Source organism: Anabas testudineus, chromosome 22 (genome assembly GCF_900324465.2).
Source record: "Anabas testudineus chromosome 22, fAnaTes1.2, whole genome shotgun sequence".
Taxonomy (NCBI): domain Eukaryota; kingdom Metazoa; phylum Chordata; class Actinopteri; order Anabantiformes; family Anabantidae; genus Anabas; species Anabas testudineus.
The window spans coordinates 3,982,595-4,009,242 of NC_046630.1; the positions used below are offsets into that span (position 1 = coordinate 3,982,595).

General features: G+C 38.2%; 1 protein-coding gene across 2 annotated transcripts; it reads left to right on the forward strand.

Annotated features, from left to right (window-relative positions):
• Window positions 1-1,298: 1,298 nt before the first annotated feature.
• On the forward strand, window positions 1,299-20,851 carry vps39 (VPS39 subunit of HOPS complex). Of its 2 annotated transcripts, none has more exons than XM_026339846.1 (24): window positions 1,299-1,898; window positions 2,709-2,774; window positions 2,890-2,954; window positions 3,125-3,167; window positions 3,387-3,481; window positions 4,165-4,263; window positions 4,356-4,448; window positions 5,073-5,256; window positions 7,683-7,803; window positions 8,130-8,250; window positions 8,547-8,676; window positions 8,871-9,013; window positions 9,200-9,340; window positions 9,901-10,042; window positions 11,264-11,350; window positions 12,354-12,427; window positions 12,558-12,774; window positions 13,760-13,888; window positions 14,373-14,475; window positions 14,830-14,875; window positions 15,577-15,726; window positions 18,910-19,044; window positions 19,814-19,905; window positions 20,153-20,851. In XM_026339846.1, the coding sequence occupies exons 1-24, from the start codon at window positions 1,826-1,828 to the stop codon at window positions 20,232-20,234; spliced, it is 2,631 nt and encodes an 876-aa protein (XP_026195631.1). In that variant the 5' UTR covers window positions 1,299-1,825; the 3' UTR covers window positions 20,235-20,851. The 2 variants fall into 2 exon arrangements, with proteins under 2 accessions (XP_026195631.1, XP_026195632.1); XM_026339847.1 differs by having other exon boundaries at window positions 8,550-8,676.
• The last annotated feature ends 5,797 nt before the right edge of the window (window positions 20,852-26,648 follow it).

Genomic DNA, 26,648 nt, shown 5'->3' on the forward strand with positions numbered 1-26,648 from the left:
GCTAAAATTTATTTAACATTCCCACCACAATTCAGTAGCACATATGAATAATGATTAAAATGTCATATATCCCTTTGAACTTATCCCATTTAGACTGCAAAACACTTTTGCCTTGGAAGAATTATATTCCCGTCCTTGTTTTTGCAAACTGCAGTATGTGTGGATGTTGTGAATTTCTTAATTTATATTTGTTTTTTTATGTTCATCCAAGTCTTGTTTAGGCTATTTTATTACAGAGAGGACTAAAGCCCAATTTATGGATGTGAGTCTGCATTGTAATGTAAAGCTGATAATATTGTATGGCTTTTTGTGTATGTCCTGCAAATAAAATTTATATTGAAACATAATTACAGTGTCTTTGTTGGCAATATTTAAATAGATAGTTGGCTATTGTTGTGCATGTTTTTGTTTTTCCAGTAACATGTATGACTTGATTTATCTAGATCTCAGATGACTCTGAACCATCTCTTAGTTCTGCTGCTATGGGTTATTCTGCTGGGGGACCTCTACTGATACACTGAGCTCCTCTTCTCTCCCCTTTCTCCTCTATCCAATGTTTTTGCTGCTTGTTGTTTTTTGTTGCCTGCCTTTTCTTTTCTCTCTTCTCTTTCCACTCACCCCAACCGGTCGAGGCAGATGGCCGCCCACTATGAGCCTGGTTCTGCTGGAGGTTTCTTCCCATAAAGGGAGTTTTTCCTCTCCACTGTTGCTTAAAGCTTGCTCAAATGGGTTTTCTGTCTAATTTTCTATACAATTATACTCTGTAAGGTCTTAAACCTTACACTGTAAAGTGCCTTGAGATGACTTTTGTTGTCATTTGGCGCTATACAAATAAAATTGAATTGAATTAAATTGAATTTATATGATGTGATGGAGTCCCAGAGGATTTTTTTCTGAAACTGAATAAAACAAACATGTAAACGGAAAGTAAAATGAAAAAGAGTAGGCTTCTGCTCTCTTTCTGAAATAATTATACATTTATTTTAGATAATTATAATAACAGGGATATCAGTTAATATTTTGCTTGGCCAGAAATAAGGTAAAGGACGTCTTGTGAGATTTACACTACGAAAACACCCAAAGTATTCATGCATAATGGTCCATATTATAAATATATATATTTATACTTATATAAAATATTAAAACAAAATATAAAATACTCTTACTCTACCTTAAAGCTGAACTACCGCTGCACGCAAAGCTCGTGAATTGAAGTCTCGCGAGATTTGCTCCGTTGGTCGCTGCCCCTTTAATGCGTTCCTCGTGAGCTCCCAGGCTTCAGTCACGTGCCTGTCAAACCCCCGTTCCCTCGCGCACAGTCGTCAACACAGCTGAGGAAGTAGCGTTAGCATGAAGCTGCTATGCTAACCGCTACCGACACAGTGGCTACACGTTCATTTTAAGTGTTTGTATTGATTCAACTTGAGATTTTCGCCATCGAGAAAGTAACTGAATGCCTCGTTTTTTGGTTGTCATGGAGTGAGAGGGGACAGAGGTTTTTACGAGCCGTTGCTTGTTAACTTCTAAGCTAGCAGGCTAACGAACGGCTGTTGTTTTGGTCGCAGTGCCAGCTGGCTAACAACAAGCTAAACTGCATAACATCACAGAAGACAGCGAAACTGGGTTTGCCAGACCACATTTCCTCATTGGCAGTTGTGGCACTGACATGCTTTGTCGGTAAACGGCAACGTGAAGAGAACCGTGGTAGATTTATCAGCGGTCAGTCAGTCAGCTGTTATTCCCCACTGGGGTTAGCTAACCTTAACTCCGTGTGGGATTGATCGATCAGATCGACCTGCAGTTGAATCAGCAACATTGCTTCAAGATGCATGACGCGTATGAACCAGTGCCTATTTTGGAAAAGCTTCCTCTTCAGATCGACTGCCTTGCGGCCTGGGGTAAGGTGTTGACACTCCTCATCCAGTACAGTTACTGTTTTTCCCTTTGACATTGAAGTGGACCCTCTGGGCGTTTATTGAGCTGCAGTCTCAGGTGTCCCACTTGTCTAGAAGGAAGACAAGAAGGCCAAGCTCAGACCCCACATAACCCGAGGTTCACTCCGTAACATTAGAGTTTACATAATTTGATCATCTAGAATTTGCTGGAGTGAAGTAGTGCACTAGTGCTAAAATGTTCTCACATTGAGATTTATGTTATTTAATATATTATTTATGTCACTTAAAATCATGGACAAGAGGGTATTTTATCCATAGGACTGCAATGCTGATATCTAATAGTTCTCTATGCTTCTATATAGCTGAAACGTTAATCCACAAAATGTGAAGAAATGATGGTAAAACTGCAAGAAGCTCAAAGTACTGTTGCTTTTCTTGCAACATCCTCTTACAGCGATTTTGTTTTCAACAATTGTGTTTTAAAATTGAACTGATAGATTTGTTGGTTATTAAAATTGTGGCCAACTAATTCAACAACAGTTATTCCAGATCTAGCATATTGGTTGATTTTTGGGTGCCCGGGGAAAATAATGTAGTAGGATCAATAGGTTCTCTACAGAAAATGTTTTTTCCTTTGGTCCCCTTAAGAGGTTTATACAGCCATTGATGTGACTGATATTTCCTGTAAACAGGTCTTATCTTGCATTCTGGCTAAAATGTTTGTGTTTGATAGCATAATATGTCTGAAATCACAGAAATGTTTGAACTGTCACGTACTCTGGGTAATTAGGTATACTCTTTCTGTTCTGGCAGAGGACTGGCTTCTTGTGGGAACAAAGCCAGGGCATCTCCTTCTCTACCAAATAAAGAAAGATCCAGGTAAAAGTAAAGTCAGTGGCATTTGGAATGCAGCTGATTGTATGTATACGTGCAGGCTTTTTCAGATTACTCTCGCCTGGTTCAAATAAAAGAAAAATGTCTCTCTTCCCTCCAGGGTCCAACCGGTTTGAGGTGACACTGGAAAAATCCCATAAGAACTTTTCAAAGAAGATACAGCAGGTAGATAAGACTCTTTGATAAGTTTTAAGCTAACCAACTCCCTCTCTAGGAATTAATCTGGGAATCCATGCACCTCAACATCTTTCCGCATGCCAGCTTAGAATACCAAAGATGCTTGATTGCAGGCCTCTTTGAGCCTCTTTTAATTGTGTGTCATGCTTTTTCCACAGCTTTATGTTGTGTCGCAGTACAAAATTCTTGTCAGTCTTCTGGGTAAGTTTCTCCTGCTGACATTGTTTATGTAAAATTAAATTTTAGTGAAAAGTAAATGTGAAGCTGTGGGGATGGTAGTTTCCAACCTATTGGGAATTTGAGTTTAACAGTATGACTTTGTAAATATTCCATATATATATTCATTGCTGAAACTAAAGTCATGATTTCACACACAGCATTGTATTTGTCACAATAAATCTCTTTGATTTTCTCCTGAAGAGAACAACATCCATGTCCACGACCTCCTAACCTTCCAGCAGATCACTGTGGTGCCCAAAGCCAAAGGAGCCACACTTTTCGCATGTGACCTGCAGGTCAGTTACAAACCCCTGGTGGTTCCAGTCTAGGATTTTCAATCACAATGCCAATTAGATTGTCACTATACTGTACTGCTATGATAATTATGTATAGTACTTTAGTAACAAGTGGTAAGTTAGTGAACTAATGGAGAGAAAAGGAAGATTAGGTAGTGTCATAATGAAAAGCTTCTTGGTGACAAGAGATTTGAAGTGAATCTGTCTATACAGTTTTATCAAATCAGACCTTGACTTGATCATAATCAGTGTTTATGTATTTATGGCAACTCACATTACTACTGACTGTCTCCTGCCATCCATCTTGAGCTGCTTCCCATCAGCACATAAACACTCTTGTCACTGTTTAGTAAATTAGAGCCCACTTGTCATATCATATCCTGGGAATAAATTCATAAAAATGTTAAATATAATGGATTTCTTCAAATGTCAGATCTATTAGTTGGTCTTCTTAGTGTACTAAAATTAATAGAACAGTGAAAGACAGAAAAATGCTTCAAGATAAAATACAGTGTTTAGTAAATTAGCTAAAATATGTAAAAACACTGGTTTCATTCCAGTCAAATGCTTAGGCTTTAGAGTTAATGTACTCTAGACAAAACATTGTCACAGTAACTTCTCCTGTCATTCCTTTTATGCTCTCTGATTTCATGCACTGTAAATTTTGTCTCTTTCGACTTCAGAAAACAAACTCAGGAGAGGAAAGGTTGAGAATGTGTGTTGCAGTGAAAAAGAAACTCCAGCTGTATTATTGGAAGGACAGAGAGTTCCATGAGCTGCAGGTAAAATAAAACGTGATTCATTCCATCACTGAGTGTTGTTTCCAATCATTTGGCATATTTAGTTATCTTAATATTTTCTTTTTGTCTGTTAGGGGGACTTTGGTGCACCAGATATTCCAAAGTCCATGGCTTGGTGTGAAAACTCCATATGTGTTGGTTTCAAACGAGACTATTACTTAATTCGGGTACGTACTACAGGGAAAGAACAACACTAAGCTCATTACATTCAGCATCACTTACCTATGTACAGCTAACTATACCTTATAGTGAAACTCCACCTATCCATCTGCATTTTTTAAGTAAATCGCTTGTCATATTTTGTTTATTTTATACAAGACTGTAAAAGCTAGCATATTCCTTCCTCAACTTGGATTTCAATAGTGACAGTAGTTAGCTTTTTCAAGCTTGATGCATGAACCAGCTTGAATTCTTTGTTTGCTGTGAAGGGGTAAACTACAAACAGTTTCTCTTTGCTGAGAGATTTTGGTTGGAGCATCACTTTCAAATCTCTTTATGCCACATCTGAAAGCACCCTTTAAAAGGCTGTTATGTAACCTGCTCCTGTCTGTTTTGGTGTCTTTGAATTTTTTTAACTTGTTTTGAATCTTTTCTTCTGTATGTGTTATTGTTGTTATTAATGCCTCATATTTAACACATGCTTGCTACTTAGTGATCTGATTGACTTTTCTTCCATGTTATTGATCGTAGCAGAGACTTTATAATTGTCTTGGATTAAGTTTTTTTTCATTGAGGTAATAATAGGTTTTGCTATCTCCATACTCATTTGCACTTTCTCTTTTGTCAATCAGATGGATGGCCGTGGGACCATTAAGGAGCTCTTCCCCACTGGGAAACAGTTAGAGCCTCTAGTTGCTCCACTAGCTGATGGGAAGGTGGCTGTTGGCCAGGACGACCTAACTGTAGTTCTAAATGAAGAGGGGACTTGCACCCAGAAGTGTGCCCTGAACTGGACAGACATTCCTATAGCAATGGGTAAGAAGTAGGGCTGTGTGATAAAATAATCTTAATAATTATTAAGAAACACTCCCCCTAATAATATTAATAAAATGATGACTAGTTTGTACTCAATGGATCTATTCTGCATTTGATCCACTGTCTGCACTATCGTCATGTTAGGAAACAGAAATAGGATTACAGTATTAGTGGAGGTTTGGGCCTGTGAGGAGAGTTAGACATTCAGACAAGTTGACAGTGTTGTGGCAAAGACGTTCTGCAGGATCTGTGATTTAGAAACTACGGATAAGCAGCAGAGAGTTATTAGTACAAACTGTCAAGTGACCTGTGGTGACATAGATGGGGGAAAAGTAGCATTTTCCACCATTTGAAAAGCTATCATCCTGTGAAGTATACAGTAAACATACGGCCCTAAATTACTAGTAGATTTCAGTCTTTGATTTGAACTAGAGCAGTATCATCCAATTTTTCTAATTTACATATCTCTATTTTCTTATTATGTGGCATCTAAAAGTAAATAAAACATGCTGAATGCACCTGCTTTCTTAATGGTATTAATATACATGTTAATCTATATATATATATTTTATTTTTATTTATTTTTTCTTTCTTCTTTTTAGTAAGTTCTAGTAAGAAAGAGACTACAACATCTTCATTTTACTCTTTTTACATTACGTCCCTTCTCTACTTGTTGTTAGACTAAAATATTTTTAATTAATCATCATGTTTTATTTTCACTCATAAGAAACTACTGTTGCTGTTTCTACCCTTTTATTACTCTTGTCTTTGCTACAGTTAATTTGCATTCAATACAAATAGGATCTGACAGGAAAGTCAAAAGGACACACATGCCGGGTAACATGAGCCAACATTCTTCCCCCAGCTTTCTAAATGAGTTAGTGTTTTTCCAAAATGTGCCACCCCTGGCATTGAAATTCATTCAGGCAAGACACAAAATCTGCTTTTGTTTTTTGTTGTGCTTGGTTATCACTCTTCACAAACAATGAAACTGTCAAAAAATCCAATTCTACACAAACTGTACCATCTTCATCAGTTTGCCCATGATAAAGCCCTGACAACAAAATCTGTACTGATAAGTAAAATGAAACTGCAGGGCACCAAAAAAAGGAACCATGAGATGGATCTCTATTACCTTTGGTAAACTCTCAAGTTTTAAATAAAGGTTTTTGTCCCTTCATGCAGCTTTTACTGTGTCTGTTCAGTAGTTTGTCTCTGAGCACACTGATTAAGTAATATTATCTGTGATTAGTATGCCTGTAACAATGCAGTCTGTTCACTGACTGTCACACTGATTGAGCAGATTTGTTTACTTAGCAGTAATTTGATACTGAAACAAACACTTTGTCTGTTGAGACAAACATTTGACTAAATCCTTCCATTGTTTTGTCAGTTTCTTATTATCCAGCTCCTCTCTACCATTTCTTTTCTCACGCTTAATCTTTCCTTCCCTTCTGCAGAGTCTTTCCAGTCTGAGCTGTGGTGCTGTTTTCCATATGTCAGAAGAGGAAAGATAATTTTAGATTCCTTTTTTTTAATCCTGTGACTAAGAGACTACAGGTCTGGGTTACTAATAAACTTTGTGACAGACATGATGCACATAAGCTTTAGCATTGCTTTAAATGCCCTTCTGTCTACTCATTGGAATGCAGAGGGGAGCAATAAGAAAGGGAAATGAAGCCCCCGAGCAGCTGTTTCATACAGTTTGCTATTTCCTTGTTGTGATACAGTCAACACTGTGGCTCAGGCTTGCACGAGCAGAGGATGATAATGCTGGACAGTCTAAAATGCTTTAAATGATTGTCCTATCTGGTTGTAGCTGGAGCAGAGGCCTGGGCTTCACCCAATGGGCGTAGGTCCAATGTCTAGCCACAGGCCAGTCTGGAAAGCTACATCCAGCTGGATTTGTGGCAGGGTCAGCCTCAAGGTCTTCACTGCACCATCACAAATGAGGCACCTACTGTCGAAACAGAGGTTTTATAGCACACATTAAGACCCTAACCCCCTTGTCATTAGTTGATGCCACAATAAACAAGAGAAAAAAGCAAAAATCTAATTTCTATGTACCAAAAGCTAAAGTGCAGCACATGCCGTTAGATGCATTTTGGATTTCTCTGGAACTCACATGCCTTCAGTATTTTGATGGGTGCCAACTTGTGATTCATCACTGTCATGTTTTCCAGCACCAAAGCAGTTATCTCATATTCATTACTTTTGTGTATATGACTGATTCCTTTTGCAGAATGGTTGTCAGTCCACACAACAAATATATTTTCGTTCTTCGATGTAGATTTTGTCTTCAGTATTTGTATTATTAGATCCATTTATTAACAGTTATTTGCGACACAGTCCAACTTTTAATAATTTAGTGGTGGTTGATCTGCACAAGATGCCAACACTGTGACCTCTTCTCTTTCTGTTCTCAGAGCACCAGCCTCCATACATCATAGCTGTTCTCCCTCGGTATGTCGAGATTCGCACTTTCGAGCCGAGGCTGTTGGTGCAGAGTGTGGAGCTGCAAAGACCTCGCTTCATCACCTCAGCAGGGTGAGGCAGGAAATTCTCTGATGTGCTGTTGTTCCATTAGTAAATTTGTGTGAAACTTTAGAATTCTTACCAAAGAAATGTTGAGCAAAAAAGTAAAAATAGTGCAGAGGGTGCAGGTTTAATAGTGAATGGTGGCCTGTTTTGATGCTCCTACTCTGTTGCATAACATCATTAAAAGAACATCATGCATCATATGCTGCTTTCATCAGTTCTTCTTTTGCCTATGTCTCGTGATGTTGGTTTGATGTCAGTTCCTCTTTGCTAAGAAAACACTTTTGTTCTAACCTGTTCTCTCTAAACTTGTTCTGTGTTCTTATTTTTCACAGGCAAAATATTGTCTATGTTGCCAGCAACCACTTTGTGTGGCGCCTGGTGCCCGTGTCTATAGCCAGCCAAATCCGGCAACTTCTTCAGGACAAGCAGTTTGAGCTGGCGCTTCAGTTGGCAGTGAGCAACAGAACCACTCACATCACCATTAAACCTTCTTATTAAATTCCAGAGGATTCAATTTGTGCTTTAGCTCAGGGGATGGAACATTAAAATCACTCATCTCGATTAGGAGTAGCATTTTCAAACAGTAAAATGTTTGGGCCTTTGTTCTTTATGGTCTAGTGATCTGACTTTTTCTGAGAATAAAAAGGCCATTCATGTGGTTTTCACATACTTGGAAGCTACTATTCTGAGAGGTCAACTGGAAAGATTTTGCTGCAGAGTGATAGAGTGACTTTTTTTCTCTCTACTAGAAGATGAAGGATGATTCAGATGGTGATAAGAAGCAGCAGATACACCACATCCAGAATCTTTATGCCTTTAATCTGTTTTGCCAGAAGAGATTTGATGACTCTATGCAGGTGTTTGCCAAACTTGGCACAGGTAGGGCTCTCGTTGAAAATGATATTCCGCTATTGAAAGATTATTAACTTTGATGATCTTGATTTTGCATCTTATCTCTAACAATCACAGTTTTTTTGCTCTACTGAACTCTTTATTTCAGTTATGGTTGACAGACAAACTCAAGGATGATTCTCAGAAGTTAATTAACTTATTTCATTTCCTGTGTTCTGCAGATCCCACTCATGTGATTGGGCTGTACCCGGACCTGCTCCCGTCTGACTATCGCAAACAGCTGCACTATCCCAACCCTCTGCCTACTCTGTCTGGGGCAGAGCTAGAGAAGGCTCATCTCGCTCTTATTGATTACCTCACCCAGGTCTGTGTATATGGTGTCACTCAAGGCAGTAAAATCTTCTCTCAGATCCCACTTTATGAAGGATTTTAAATGATGCTCTATATACACGGACAAAAGCTCATAATATAATGATCAAAAGGGCGAGGATCGAGGAAACGTAAATCAAGATAAGTGCACTGTAAATCAACTTTTTTTATATGCTCACAGAAACGGAGTCACCTGGTGAAACAGCTGAATGACTCTGACCCTTCAACAACATCTCCACTCATGGAGGGCACTCCTACAATTAAAAGCCGCAAAAAGCTCCTGCAGATCATTGATACCACCCTGTTGAAATGTTACCTACATGTAAGACCACAATCTTCCTTTTTAATAATTACTGCATGTACCAGCATATAGTTTTATAAGTGCTCCTGCTGGTTTGTTACTGTCCTCTAAAGATACTCTTACTTCATGCTAAAGCTTTTACAAATATCAACCTGTACTGTCCTCTTTTAGCAAAATGAAATTATTTCAGCTTGTGCAGCTACACAAGGCAGTTTACTGTAACTGTGACCAAGTGTTGTAGAAATATTTAAATATGGATCAGAGTGAGCTGTTGCCTTTTTTGTTGCATTAATCACTAATGAAAAACACAACAACTATACATGATCACAGTAGACTCAAATGTAATATTTCTAGAAGGTATTTCTAAAGGTTTCCATGCAGTGTTATGCAGGTTACTGAGGAAGAGTAATCTTTTCCTCATTACTTATTTCTTCCTTTACTTACATCTATGGTTATAGTAAAATAAAATAAAATGGCCAAACTGTCTGTACCAAATTATTTAAGTCATGAACACACTGTCCACACAGCCCTGACTGACCTGCCTTTGGTCTTTAGATAAAACATGTTTTTGCCCTGTTTAGACCAACGTGGCCCTGGTGTCCCCACTCCTTCGTCTGGAGAACAACCACTGCCACATCGAGGAGAGCGAGTATGTTCTTAAGAAAGCCCACAAGTACAGCGAGCTCATTATTCTCTATGAGAAGAAGGGCCTGCACCAGAAAGGTAAGTGTCTGTCTGACGTGTTTCATGTTGAATCTTAATCTGATAAATCAACATAATTTGCAGAAGTAAGATGAGTAATGTAATGTAACCAGTGCAAAAAAAACAAAAAAACTTTTTGTTAATTAATGAATCATGTAGACGCACTGATTGGTTCAGGCAAGCAACTTCCCAAAATGGTGACATTTTTTAAATCTGAGAGGTTTACATATTTCTGCCAAAGATACTTGGTGTAAATAGTAGAAACAAATACACTGGAGGCCTTTATAAAGCAGAAGAAGAATAAATATTAATGTAAGAACAAGCCTTTTTTTTGCAAGATATAGCTAAAATGCTTTGTAGATGTTTAACTCTCAGATTGGCAAAACACTGTCAAATCAATTCAACTTTACACGTTAAATTACATTTACAAGAAAAGGTTAATGTCAGTGTTGAAGTTTATTTCATATTTAAAGCAAAGCGCAATCCTCAGAATAATTTTCTAGTGACACTTGTTCTAAGATAAGTTTCTCTAAGTGGCCAATTATCATGCTGCACACAACAGTGAAGTCAACCAACTGGATAATTACAGATATCACAGTTCAGCTTTATTGGTTGGAGTTAGATTTATCAGTTGCAGACCTCAGCATGACAACAGAACACACAACAATAAACACAATAAAACATCTGTTTCCAATTTCTTTCCTACGGGATGTTAAACTGGAGGTTCTACTACAGTATTTTAAACCAGACTCATGACTCGTCAACTCTCTCCTTCTTATCTCCGTTCTGTGAACTTCTGGTATGTTGTAATTAGATAGGTAACACTTAATGTGCTTGTAACAAAGCTGTATTTTGGTCATAGAGTGGATCCGCTCTGTCAGGCTACACAGCTAATCTCACAGGAGGTTTACTGCATGTGGTTGACTCGTCATCTCCAGAGCTGTCTTAACGTCATTTGGTTGTTGGTGATATACTGCGACAGATTCTGGGCTGCACTCTAGTGTGTTTGGTTTTAATCGGTCTGCTGCAGCTCATGCTTGTGATGTCATGCTGCTCTTGTTTGCCTCTGCCAATTCAAAACAGCTGTTTCCAGCCACCACCTCACACTGTGCATGTGCTTCTTTCATTTCTCTGGATGGAGAGATTATAACGCAGTACAGTACGCAGCAGAGTAGATTACATCTCTCTATTTTGTATCTCAGAAAGTAATCTCACTCACCATCCATCCTCTCTTCACCCCAGCTCTGCAGGTGCTGCTGGACCAATCGACCAAGGCCAACTCTCCTCTGAAGGGCCATGAGCGAACAGTGCAGTATCTGCAAAGACTGGGTAAGGATCAGTGACCCACTCAAATCTGTTTTAAATTGGAGTGAGTGTCAAAGTTGTCATCTCCTCTAGATACCCACGGTGTGGTTTTTGGACAGCCTCAGACAAAATGTACTCACTGTGTGCTTGACAGTCAAAGGTAGTTTGGAGATATTATTGTTTAGAGTTGACTCATACTCTGGAGGCTTTAGGTACTCTATAAATAAAAATAAAAGCCTTTTTGAAATTTCATGGTTTTCTGCATTAGTTTGTCCTAAAACATGATCTAATCTTCATCTAAGTCAAGAGTATTAACAAATATCATGTGCCTAAAATAATAACACAAAATTATTCTGATCAACCATAAAAACCTCGGACTGCTAGTGAAAAAAAGTCTGACCTCAAAAAAGCTAATTGAAGATGGTGTTAGCATACCTGGAGTCTTGTTAAGAAAATTGGTTTGGAGGTGTGGGCTAGAGCATCATGATGAAACATCATGATTTTGGCCTGCTTCACTGCATCAGGGCCTGGCCAGCTTGCAGTGATTAGGGGGGGGGTGATTAATTCCCATGTGTAATAAAAAATTCTTCAGGATAATGTGAGAATGTCTGCAATCAGCTGAAACTCTGTAGACGTTGGGTGATGCAACAGGACAATGACCCAAAAAACACAACAGAATATCTTCAGAAAAACAAAATCCGCCTTTTGGGTTAAGGCCAAGTCAGAGCCCAGACCTCAACCCAATAGAGGTGCTATGTATCTACTTGAAGAGAGCCACACATGAGACATCCAAATAATATGACGGAGCTAAAGCAGATCAGATCACATTTTATGACAAATTAATGCAGAAACCACGAAATTCACATTTTTTTCTTGCCACTGTAAATATGTTGTTGTGAATGATTCTGAAACTATGATGGCTGAATATTGCCTGAATCCTGTAATGTATTGCCTTTCTTATTTATTTTCCTTTGAACGTCCCTGATAATGTTCTGTTCACTAATTTGCTTCTACTTCTACAACACAGGATCAGAAAATCTGGGTATAATCTTTGAGTTTTCTCCCTGGGTGCTAAAGATCTGTCCTGATGATGGTTTGAAGGTGGGACCCCTTCAATACAAGTTTATTCTATCACCCGTACAGTGACAGACAACAATAAGGACATAAATGTTTTTTAGCTGTTCATTTTTTAAAAGCAAAATTCTATTCTGCTTTTCTTTTTTTTGTCCAGATCTTCACCGAGGACTTGACAGAGGTGGAGACTTTGCCCCGAGACAAGGTGCTGAACTTCCTGACGGAAGGCTTTAGGGATCTTGCCATCCCATATTTGGAGCACATCATTTACATGTGGGACGAAAAAGGCCCGGCATTTCACAATGTGCTGATCCAGCTCTACCTGGAAAAGGTTCAGACCCTCATGAAAGAGTACCTCAACTCACTGCCAGAAGGTAAGAGCAAGAGAAAAATATTAAAGTTAATTAAGCTTCACAGTTTCTGTGAGCATTTAGATAATTCAACAACATCTTACCCAAATTCAGACTTGTCATTAGAGATACTGAGAGATATGTCAGTAAAGGCAGAGCTGCAGGGAAACGCGACTCCAGGGTCCTTTAATACCTTTTTAACAAAATCTCTCTACCATTTCTGAAAGTCAGCTAAATGCCAAAAGAATAATTAATTTTTAATTTCATATTTTATGGGATTCTTATTGCTTTGCAAATGAAGCTTGGATTAGTAATTATGATGCTCATCTAATGATTGTACATTGAAATGGACCTCACATCCAACATGTCGAGGGATCATTATTGTGCACTCTCTGTGAAATAAACTAATAAAGGCAGCTAATAAATACATTTGTCCTTGCGGTGCATTATTGCTTCACGTCCTTTTGTGAAGCATATTGCAGTACACAATCCATAATAAGATATTGTTTCCTGGAGATTAGGATTCTTAACAATGAGATATTACTTCTAGTATATCCAGAGACAGTAATTATCCAAGCACCAGTGGTGCTAAAGCACAGTTGTTGTAGATGGGTTTAATTCCTTTATTCAGCTTCACATATTTAGTTTTACTGTGAAGACTCAGAAGGTTATGTTTAGTGTGTAAGCTGTGTGTGGCTTATGTGATGCATTTCTTTCCTCATATCTTCAAAACCAGTTTTAGATATTTTATTAGCAGCACTAGTGGGATAGCTCAGTGTGAAGCTTGCCACTCCTGTGATCAGACATATGCATATGCACTTTGTTGTGGCTGTGCACAAACATTTGTCCACACTAGACAAATATTGGTTGCACTTAATCATTGGTGCTAGGGTTGTAACACTACTATACTGTTTTGTTTTTTTTTTTTTTAATAAAGTTACTTAACTAATTGATTAATTTGACCTTTGCCACTTTAAACATCATAAATAAAACTTTTGTGCTGTTGTAGGGGTTCCAGCTGTTGCTGCAGGAAAGGAGGACGGCAAACTGGGAGAGTTCAGGAACAAGCTGCTGTCTTTCCTGGATATTTCCACCAGCTATGAACCCACCAGACTCATCAGTGACTTTCCCTTTGATGGTAAATTCACACTTAGGTGAAGTAAACAGCAAGTAAACAGTACATCAGGGTCTGGTTTTGTCTCAGAAGAAAACTTTTCAAGTGAATGTAACATAATATCTTTAGCATTCATCCAGAACAAAACACAGATGTTAATTTCAGAATATACACAACAGCAACAGCTCTTAGGATTAATTCTGTGTAACTTCTCTATTTTCCATTACTGCACATACACACTTGTACATACCTATTTAGTTGGACCACCTTTAGCTTCGATTACAGCGCACATTTGACCAGTTGGGAAATAATCATCCATGCAGAAATTATTATTATTAAATCAAATTATTATTATTATTACCTATTTCCTTAGTTAAATGAAGGTGGTGACTCTTTTTTTTGGACGGGCACTGTATGTTCTCAGTCATGTAGGAAAGTTTTTCTGAAGTTGTTTATATAAGCTAAAGGGTGTAACTTGCACCTTTGACCTTTGTTTTCTTTCTCTAAGGCCTGCTGGAGGAACGCGCTCTGCTTCTGGGTCGGATGGGTAAACACGAGCAGGCGCTGTTCATCTATGTGCACATCCTGAAAGACACCCGCATGGCTGAAGAGTGAGTACTTCTGTAAACACCAGCAGCTTATCTGACAGATTCTGCCCTTAAATAATATTGAATTTCAAGCTTGTTCTACCAGTCATCAAAATACTTTTTAGGTGCCTCATGTGGCGCAGCTGAGCGGTCCTGAGTACCTTGTGATATTATTATAGCCAACATTACTTTTAATATTGTTTGGTAAAGCTTAATTTTCCTGGTCCTGTATTTCCAGCTAATTTTCTGGAAACATGGCTCATAACTTAAATACAATACTAGGATACAGAAAAACAATTTGCATGTGTTACTTGATACTTGTAATATTTTATCATCATTTAGCTTTTCCTCCTTGTTTTCTGTGTGCTTTCTTTCCAGATACTGTCACCGGTACTACATCAGTTCAGTTGAAGGAAATAAAGACGTAAGAATCTTTATTTTCATAATTTAATTTTGACATGTTTTGATGGCTGTTTTGTCCATTTTAATTCTTCTTGGATTTTATTACAGTTCTGTTATGTTTATTTTGTTGTGACTGCTTTGTTATGTTGCACACTGTGTTGCCTTCTGCTGTGTGCTGTGTTCCTTTTGTGTTGGCACAAAGTGCTGTGCAGCAGTAATGGATTATTTATGGTTCAGGTTCTCTGTGACAGACACATTTCTAGTTCTACAAGAAAGACTATCTCAGAAATGACAGCTGACATTGTTATGCGTATAACTATGTGTTGTGTTGCTTAACTCTGTAACCAAACAAAACCAATCCTGAAGTACTGGATAGGATTGGTGGGAACAGTGAAAATCATTTATTAATGTGTATAAAAACGTACACAGAATTTTTGATGCCTGATGGCAGATTTTAGGAAGCCAAGAGGTTGAATTTCATTGTGTTCAATATGCAGCTGCAGCCACCAGCCAGTTCTCTGCTGTGAGTAGATATAAAAAAAACAAACATTATAGCTTTGACGTGCTTGCATTTTGTTGAGTTTCTGTTATTTTTCTGCATTAGCATTTACTGTAAACTGCAGTTTATTACTATCTCCATGACAAATCTCTGGTAACATTTAAAGATTCCTTTTCTGATGAAATGTGGACTGAGGTATTAACAGTGGTATTTCTCCTCTGTAGGTTTATCTTTCTCTTCTGCGAATGTACCTGTCACCCCCTGATGCACACTGCCTGGGGCCCATTAAGATGGAGCTCTTGGAGCCTCAGGCCAACCTCCAGGCAGCCCTCCAGGTCCTGGAGTTGCACCACAGCAAACTCAACACCACCAAGGTAAACAGCAGAGCAGCACTTCACTCCTCACAGGAATACCTTTAGGACCAAACCTAGTCTGATAATAGTCACAAATAATTCTGCTTCTGTCTCACTTACACTTGTTTAATGCGCCGAGACAGATTGGAGTGTGTCAGTAAAGCAAGTTGTCAGTCACAGAAAGTGCTCTACTTTCTGTGACTGACATCTTTAATTCAACTCTCTTACACGGGTGACTCCATCTGGCACATCAAACTGCTCATTAAACCAGAAAAGAAGAATTTATTACTAATTCAAGCTAGGATTTTATTTTTATTATTAGGTGAGTCAATGCTTTGCTCAGATGTAATAATAATTTCTAATTCAGCCAAGATGTGGCAGGGGAAACAGAGACTAATAGGAGCCTGCTCAATTAAAATGTGATGATTAGAAATGTCACACTCATACAAAATGAGTTATTTGGCATTTGGTATGAAATTGAAGACTGAACTAAGCACAAAAATTTGATTTAGTTTGTTTTTAGACTGTGATCAGAAGGGTTTCCACAGTCTGCTCTAATCTAGCTGCTGCTTTTGTGAAACAGAAGATCAAGCACACAAAAAAAGCTTTCCAGAAGGGTTCTGATCTTCCTAGAGAGATGTCGGCATTGCAACGTGAATATTCCTGATACAATAAATATCTAAAATATCAGCATGCAACAACCAAATAAGCAAAGAGTTATTCGAAAAAAAGCTGCTGTGCTGCTAATTCATGACCTATTTTCTTTTGTCACACCTTCATGACAAAACCCACTGAATGCTGTCTAGTAAAGACGATATCCCTGAGTAATGTTTTATAAAGTTGAAGATCCAACTGTAGAGAATCTATTTTTATTCTCTTAACACAAAAGAACAGAGACTCAGTCTTTCAAATGCCTTCACATGTCACTATAAATATTTTAATGCAAAAGTTTTTTATTGTTATAAAGTGCAGCTTAACAAACGGCTGTGATTTAAAGTGGCGAGCTGATCTGTGTCTATCCACAGGGATGTCAAATTAAGAGTCTCTCAAGGGAAACACTGTAGGTTTTTGAGCTCCCTCATTGATTTTAATGCCACCACGCTTTCATTTCCGTCCTCTGGCCTCGCTCCCAGACTCTGTCTCAGCAAGCTAGAAAAAGTGAGACAGAGCAAGTCTGTACAAAAGTTTTAATCAGATTTTAAGTTTTCCAACAATTCCTTTGATAATATATGTTTTTAATTGTAGATGAGGTCACATTTTCTGAGCAGTTTAAGGGTGCCAGGATGTTCAAATAAAAGTCATCTCAGATTGTCAAACATGCAACTATATTACATTCACACCCACTTCATACAGCGTGTGGCCCGCAGAGCTGCGGTGAGAAAGTAATCAGGATTTCTGCTGCTCCTTATTATTATAAACAAGTGTGATAACATGAATGCCTGCCAGGAGAGACTTGTGTGCCTGTAACTATGTGTTATTAGCCACATATTAAAACGATTATCACATTTCACCACTGCCTGTTAGCCATTTAGCTAACAGCTGCCTTCGTGGGCTCAAGTATTATCTTAAATAGCTCACTTCGGTTAATCCTCTGCACTATTTCACACAGAGACTGAAGTTCAGAAAAGAAGAAATGGATCACAAAAAGTACTTTAAAATGTTAGAAAACATGGAGTTTTCTTTTGTTTTCAGGAATTTGTAGAGAGCTTTTGTTACCTACTGTTTCCATATACAATAATACCCAGCATATTAATTTAGTCTGCTGACTATTAATGATCCTGTATTATCATAACCAAACTTCTTTCTCTGACACTTTAAAGTACAGTATCTTTTGAGAAAGAAAGAAATTCCTATTATCATTTAGCATTCACACTTTGCACAAGGCCACCATAGAAGTCTCTTTTATGCTAAACCTCCTGTAAACAATAAGATACACAGATGGAGAAGAACTCCTCTAACTACAGGTCAAACTGATGTGGTGCAGACATCATTGGTTTTCTTACATAGGAAACAGGAAATTCAATTAAGCAGTGGCAAGATGAAGACAAGAAACATATGTGAACCCTTTGAAATTACCTGTTTTTCTGCATAAATTGCTCAGATAATTTGATCTGAGTCTTCAATTGTGACTTCATCAAAGTCACAAATTGCTTAACATAATAACAAACCATAAATTATAACCTTTAATTTCTTTATTGAACAAGCATTTAAAATGCTGGTGGAAAAAGTATTAGACATGGATTCTGTGGCTGCACCGTGTTCAGGAGGAAGTTTCATCCTCACAGAACTTCAGCTTCAGCACAGACAGTCTCATGATATCTGGTGTGAGCAGCTCTCTAAACTCAATCCAGTGTATTTCTTTATCAGATTCAAGTCTGGGCTCTGACTGGACCATAATAAAAGTCAGGCGCATCCAATTCAACTGCATATTGATAGTGAACTATCAACAAGCTGCAATGATTCCTTAAAACTCTTCAGTGTTACTGTGCTTGGATAATCTGCATTGTTAATGTGACATTAACGGTAAACATTAACTGATCACTAACATTCAGTTAATGTCAGTAATGAACTAACATTAATTGACATTAACTCGTAAAAAAAACAAAAAGACCTCAGTAAACCTTTGATCAAGAATTGTTTGATTTGGACACATTGTGATTTTTTTAATGAGTAATTTGCCTGATCAATAATACGGAAAACAGATAATGTAATTTACTATATTATAAAATCCAGGCAATTCAAAAGAGTTTACTTTCAACTCCATCCCACCTCAGTTAATTTTCACAACACACTCAGTATGATGTAACCGTGTGACTGTAACTTGGCTATTTGTACTGATTTAATCACATGAGGACGACGAGACCGCTGGCCTTGATTGTGTTTAATTTCTGTTGATGCTCAGATGGAAGCACATCGGGGAGGTAATGGAGCTATTTAGATTTCTGATGATAAGAGAGCTCTGTTGACAGTTTGGGGGAGTTCATATTTGCTAACAGTAAATAAAGATAATGGATGTGAAAACGTATGTTCAGATATTGTTTCATCATGACAACAAGATTACCACCAGTGCTAGAAAAGATGCTAGTTAAAAAGTCATTTTAAATTAATTCTCCTCTGAAGGGAGGTGTTTCCTTCATTGAATCCACAAAGTAATAACGCGTGTTATCTCGTAAAATGTTTAATAAGCTGTCTTTTTGTTTTCAGGCCATCAATCTTCTCCCAGCAAATACTCAGATCCGAGAGATCAGGGTCTTCCTGGAGAGCGTCCTGGAGGAGAAGGCTCAGTGGAAACGCTGCAACCAGGTGTTGAAGAGTCTGCTGCAGGCCGAGTTCCTCAGGGTGAGTCCTGCAGAATTAGTTTACATGGTGGTTTGTTTAAATATGATACTTTATGGATCTGTTGTAATTTTTCAGTCACCCTCTGACATCAGATAGTATGGTATGGTTTCCCTTCATCTGAGAGAGATTCAGTAGTTATTCCAAGACATTCCAACATGGTAGATAATGTCTATGTGTGACACCTTAGAACCATATGGCCACACAAAACTGGTGGGCAAAAGGTTAAATCTTGTGATCAGGAAGCCGTCGGTTCAATCCTCAGATCTGCAGGATTGACTTTAAGGATTAAGCTAAACCCCATAAATAAGCTTAACATATTAAATATGTCATATAGTAGCACTGTAGTTAAATATGTTGAATTTGTTCAACAGAAGCGTGATTTAATTGTGTAAAGCACCAGTGTGTTATCCACATTTAAGAAATGTTTCATGGTGGTTTTAAGATTAATTCATCAGAATACTGTTAATACTTAGAGCTGATTCTTTTGGATTAACTTTAAAACTTTCAGGAGGAGGGATAGCTAATAAATACCAGGTGTGCTGGATGATTGCTTAGGGAACTCAATCAGGCTGACAATGTCAGAGGTTTCTCAGACGCAGTCATTTGCTCCTTTTATTTGCCATAAGATATAAAATATTTGTTATTTGACACTTTATTTTGTTATTTTATTTAATTATTTGACATTAAAGATTCAGTATTCAGAAATCGTTATTAGTCCCAGATGAAAATGTTGTTTTCAGTGCTCATCAGGTATGTTCTCTGTTTTCAGGTGCAGGAGGAGCGGATTTTCCACCAGCAGGTTAAATGTGTGATTACAGAGGAAAAGATCTGCAGAGTCTGCAAGAAGAAAATCGGAAACAGGTACAGGTTCTAACTCCAGATGCATTTAGTTATTTGTGGTTATCGTGAAAATCCTAATTAAAGTGAGATTATGATGTTATCGTGTTATACAAAGCAGCAGTTCCAGTTTTACTAACTTGAATAAGATGTGATGCTGTTAATTTTATACCCTGTTCAGTTTTAGTTTACTCTTTAAAATTTTAATTACACGCTTGTTTATCTGCTGTGATGCATTAAACATCGTCTGTTTTTATCTCTTGTTTTTCAGTGCGTTCGCCAGGTATCCCAATGGTGTGGTGGTGCATTACTTCTGCTGCAAAGACCGCAATGTGTGTCCCACTGAGCAGTAGCTGCTCGTCCCTTGTATGACTCTCTGCTAATAAATAATTCCCTCCTCCATTCTTGTGGATTTCAGTGCTCAGTTGAGAGAGTTTCAGACTCTTGTATCCAAAAGCACCTTACAGAGCTTCGCATGCAGACATTTTTTAACCTGAGTTAACCTCGGGCACCACTGTTGTCGCTCCTGAAGACGTCTTTCTGGAAACAAAGGTTCCGACTTCTCTGCATGAAGTAACAGGAGGAATGTCCGGGTTCGCTCGACAGGAGGCGAGAAATAAATAAAGACAAAGTGAGAAGTAGACTCTGACATTTGAAAAGCATGTGTCGCTGCAATGCTAGAAGGGATTCGCTGCCCTAATGTTTACCGCCTCAGAAGAAAAGGGACACTATTGACGGACGCCCAGAGGAAGATGATTACAATCCTTTTTCCCCCGCCTCTATTTCCCTCCCCCTCTGTAACACTGTGTAAGCCTCAAACACTGCTTGATATCCCATGTGCACTCTTCAGCACTACTGTTAAATGCCTTCTGAGACTCTGAAGATTGTATTTACAGTGAAGCTCTGTCTGTCATGACTTGTTTATTAGCATGTGCTGGTACTGATTAAGCGAAGCAGCATTCGTGTTGATTTTGTATTTTATTTAAACGTTTGAGGTGATTCTCTAATTAACATTATTCACATTTAATTTTCGGTCTTTTTAATTTATCGTCTTTCTTCTTTGCACTTGTTTTTTGTGTTTTTCTTTCCCAGAGGTATTAATACTTTATGAAGTAAGTGAGACTGTGTAGCTTTTGAACAGCAGCCAGTCGTTATAAACAGCTGCTCTGATTAGTTGATAATCTGTCAGTTGACAGAGCCCTAATCACTGGTTCTAGTTTGTCCAATGAGATCATTTACTTTCTTTCATCTATATCATGAATTTGAAAATCATTTGGAGATTTTAATGATCAAAACAGGCAAGTAGAGTTCAGAAAAATAAAAGTGACTAAACAGTTAACTAACCAGCCACATAGATCTGAAGTTTAATATTAGCCATTAACCACAACAAGCTACTAGTGAGTGAAACCAGAACAAGAACAGTCATAGCTGCAAAATTCCCAATAATACTGAGATCGACTTTTTGTTTTTAAGAATGATCTTGTGTTAATTCTTCTTTCAAGTGTTACATAGTCTCACTAGACAGGTCACAAAGGTACAGCACTTTAAAGTTTAGGGTTGATGGGTTTCATGTTTATTTAAGAACTGGAAGTATGATTGATCGGTTTTATAGGCAATACTGTTAAAAATGTGTGTTTACCGTCCGTCTGGGAGGTAATTAACGAAGCAGGACTTCCCAGTTTTGGTGAGAAATAAATTAAAGCAATGAATGTATGTTTGTTTTATCTTACAGTAATTAATGGTTAAGTTCAGTGACTTGATCCTGTTTTTAACCAGTCTGTATCTAAATAGTTCACTTCTCCAGAAGTTGTAGCACTATCAGAAATAACCCCGCTTCTCTTCTGCTCTGAAACGTTTGCTCACATCCTCTGCTAAGACTGTTTCTGATTTTTTTTTTTTTTTTTTTGCGTGTTTGTTTATACTGTATAAAGTCTGAAAGTGTTAATGATGAATTTCTCATTAAAACTATAATTCATTCTGATTTTGGGAGGTGCAGCAGATGTTACATCACACACACACACACACACACATATACATATATATACACATATCTGTTTGGCTTTTAGCAATAATAAACATTTCCTTTGCCTACATGGGACCTGCTCTGTCTGGCAGATGTTCACATAGCTTTATTTTGATGTACAGCCATTAAAAACATCTTATATATTTATTTTACAGTATTTATTAAGTTGGATTTTAATGATAACCCAAAATAATGTGTGATAATTTAAAACCTGTAAAAGAATTTGGTACAAAATTTACTCAAGTAATTTAACACCTGAGGAAAAATAAGTAAATGTTAAAGAAGTTAAATTAAAAATCCAACTTATAAAAACAAAATAATGACACGAGGTCAACATATGAATTCTAAATAGGTATGAGTAAGTTGCGATTCAGTAAGTAAATAAAATGTTTTATAAAATAATTATACATTTACATATATATACATATTTATGCATCACACAATTTACTTTGATTTGATTTTATCAAAAGTTTAGTTATGTTTTAAATATATATATATTTTTCCTTTTCAGTTTTTCCACATTTTCATCTATTTTCATTTAAATGTTGGACTTCCAAAAACGCTACATGAGCCAATTTGTGTTCAATGGCAAAAATAAAATCAGAAATATCTCTCAAAGCCTGTGCACAAATGCAGATTGCTTCGTGACTTTATTAAAGACAGCGGTGGGAAATACATAAGTACTTTTACTTAAATTCTATATTTTATTAAACTTTAGTGATATGTGTACTATTAGTATTAGTATGTTTTATGTAACTTTATACTCTTAAACACAGGCAAATATAAATAAAACTATAAAACATGAATAGAACATCTGATAAGTCATAACGTATTATTAAAAATTAAGACAGATGTAAAATACTATATGTAGGTTACAGACATTTATGTAGATTATCATATTGTTACTGGTTAGAGTTGTGTTTTCATTAGTATCTGTATGTCTCTCTCCATATTTTACACCCTGACTCCTCATTACCCTCTTGTTTTTCTCGTATATAATCCACTCATTGTTTATAGAAAGCTAATAGTGTTATTAGTGTTTCTTCTCTTTTTATTCCTCTGAATAGAAAAGCAAAACTACTCATGGATAGTCAACATCTCCATCTCATCTGGAAGCCTTTTCCCTGATAGGCCCATTATCCCCAGGACCAGGGCACTGGAGAATACCCACACTGTTACTTGTCCCACTAATGGACTTCCTTCACTGAGCCGAGCCAGCTGGAGTAACAGAATCACAACAGCCCGACTGCTCGGCAACGCCGTTAGTCACACACACTCACGGTGATGTCTGCCAACTGTTTTCTACATCGGGGCCTCAGATGGATCCTGATGACTCCCTCGTCTGGGCAGGGAGACAGGATCAAGCCTGAGAACTCGGCCCAAACCAGCAGAATATGTTCTGCTGAAAGACGTGTTGCTGGGGCATATGGAGAGCTCCAGCGTGATCGTACAGCAGGTCCCGTGTGACACTGAAAAAGCAGTGTCCACGAGGCTGAGAGAAACACTGAATAATTCAACATGCTGCAAATTGTTGTAGCTGTGTGTGTGTGTGTGTGTGTGTGTGTGTGTGTGTGTGTGTGTGTGTGTGTGTGTGTGTGTGTGTGTGTGCTCGTACTGGGATGTTGTCACATCTTGGAGTCGTGCACCAGTGTGCAAATGGAAAAAATGTTCCAGCAGGAGTTGCCCGCCCAGTCCAGCCTCACTGTATGTGCTGCACAGCTGGCAGAGACAAACACCTCGCTGGTTCTTGTGCAGGACTGTGTGTGAACACGTGTGTGTAAAACGTCCATCTATCATGCGTCTCTATGGACGACAATGTTGGTCCATATTGGACTAAAATATCTCGAGAACTATGAGATGGATTTCCATGAACTCTTCTACAGACCTTTGTGGGGCTCTGGGGATGATACTTGATAAATACAGTGATCCTCTGATTATCGTAGCACCACAGTGAAGTTGAAATATTTGATTTATATTCACAACTATTAGATGGATTTTCACGCTCTTCCATCTTTTCCTCAATCACCATCAGCACATCCAAGTGTTTTATTATCCTAAGAAGTCTCTTTGATCTTGACTTTGTCATCTTATGTACCTTTTTTCCTCTCTGAGATCTTCAGTTGCTGTTTCTTCACAGTTGCACATTGTAGCTTTAAGATTGCAGAAAGTTTGGGACTAACATTCACATTCCCAACAATTACTTGTTGATCATCCGACTTATCCTCCTAGTATGATGATGTAAGGTAAAGCTAAGCTCTCGCAACAGTAGACAAACAAGGTTTTCTTTTATTTGCAAATATTTGCTCATGATTTGTGTGTGTGGTTCAGCTCCAGGGAGCGATGGGTGGGGTTCAGGTTCATTTACTTTCCTGTTCATACGTGGCTCCACCCGTGTTGTGTGACCTGCTTAAGACAAACCACACATCATGCTTTGTTCCACTGGACGTCAGTGGTTAGAATAAAGCTTTACCTGCTCCCACGAGTGACTATTGAAGAAGCAGTACAGTAACTTAATGAGACGACGACTCGTGATGATTTTAGGGGTCATTCTGAGGAATAGTTTTAAAGTCATGCATCTTAGCCTGCAGTTTGTGTGTTTGCACAAACTGAGCAAACAGATGAAAAACAGAGTGAATTTCACCCCAACACCGCTTTGAGAAGTTTCTGTGGATGTTTTTAATGCTGCTCTGAATCTTCTACTCTGTATTTTAACCTGCAGAGTGGGTGACGCTCAAAAAGGTGAATTCAGCTCTGAAAAGACTCGTGATGCAGAGAGCACTCACTAAAGTTCTCTATACAGTGAAGCACCATGGGAAACACGAGTGTGTCGACTTCTGAATTCCTGTTCAATGTGTGTCTGCTATCTGACACTCAGTGTTTGCATAACACACACACACACACACACACACACACACAAGACAGGACTTGCACATGGCAGATGATCACTGGTTCCAGCTGAAAAGAGATGAGATGATTGTACACTGTGATCAAAGAGGAATTCTGTAGAGGCTGACGAGATGTGTGTGTGTGTGTGTGCGCGCGCTTGTGTGTGTGTGTGTGTGTGTGTGTGTGTGTGTGTGTGTGTGTGTGTGTGTGTGTGTGGGTGTGTGTGTGTGTGTGCATGCTGGGATTTTTTTCTGCTCGTCTGCGCTCACTTTCCTGAAGTCACTGTTTTGGCACAGTTGTCTGAAATGCCAGCAGTGATTCTCAGTGGAAGTAAAAGGTTGGTGATCGTCTGTGGGAGTGTCTGCAGAAAACACACACACAGAAAACACACACACACAGAAAACACACACACAGAAAACACACACACAGAAAACACACACACACAGAAAACACACACACACAGAAAACGCAAAGCTGTGATCCTCACTTTCTGCTACACAATGCACTTTGTAGAAATCCTGTGGGTGAATTGTTTTTCTTGTACAATCAGATAGAAGCTGGAGACTCAAGCGTTTATGTGCAAATACATTCAGTTTAGATTTCACAGTATTTGTAAGAACCCTGGTTCCCTGAGGTTTCACTGCATTTAGTAGTTAAACCAGTGAACTTAGCTAATTTATGTTCCTCTGAACTAATACAAGTATATTAACGCATTTCTACTTTGTTATAAGAAAAGTTTAGTAACACAAAATGCTTCACTAGCACCTCTTCACATTAAAATATGTTTTAGTACCTTTTTCATATGGTAGCTTTCATTTAAATGTGTTGTGAGGAGAAACATGATTATCAGAGGATGGATTTGGATTGTCCACCAATATAAAATGTATTTATTCAGTAACATTTCTGTACAGAACTTTTACAAACTGAAACTATTGATAAAGTTTCATTAATTACTTAATCATGCTTTATAAATCAGTTATAAGTCATCAACAACATTTGATTGCACTCGAGCGATCATGTTTATTCTTCCTTCATCTTTTTAGCCTTTTCTTCCTCCAAGATTAGAGTTTAAGCTTTTGCCTTTATAGAAAAACATCTGAGGAGCATGTGAGCCTGAATTAATTTGTTAACAGGTTATTAACATGTTTAACTGCAGCGAAGGAACTTTCATTCACAAGTTATTACCATTTCTTTGGTAATGACTTAATAACATAACAAGAACGCTTAGTGACTCTTCACTGGAAAAAGTTTTACAACCTGGCAACTCAGAAGATAATAGTTCAGTGGTGGTAATTAATTTTATACCTTTTTCAGTTTCTTTGTTTGGTATTGTCCCATTAATCTCATTTTTTTCTTTCATTTTACCTTAATGCTCATTCATACCAGGTTTTCTTTTAGTTTTGCTTTCCACCCTGTGTATTTAACTTTCCACAGTTTCCCATTTGTCTCTATTTTCAGTGTGGACATGGGAACGTGGAGCTTTGTCTTTCCATCAGTCTCAGGGGAGGGATTGCTGACACGAGTGGTGGGCTGACCCTGCTGGAAACTCTACATGCAGCCATCGTTTCCTCTCTGTACCCACTAATCGTCACGTTGCCAAAGGCCGGGGTTGCCAGGTCCAGAGATAAAGAGAAGAAATGCAGACGACCCTCAGTGTGTGTGTCAAAGCCGCCAGTAGCAACACCTCCCCGTGACTGCTGTGTGAGAATCCTTTCCTTGTGACTCTTCCCTGAGTGCTTTGGGGCGTCTCTGTCATTCCAACAGCGACAGCAGCGCCACGAGAGCCGCAGCTCTGTCCATACAAATGAGGACAAATATCTTCCAGCCTCGAGCCAGATGTGCCTCTGACCCCTGTGAC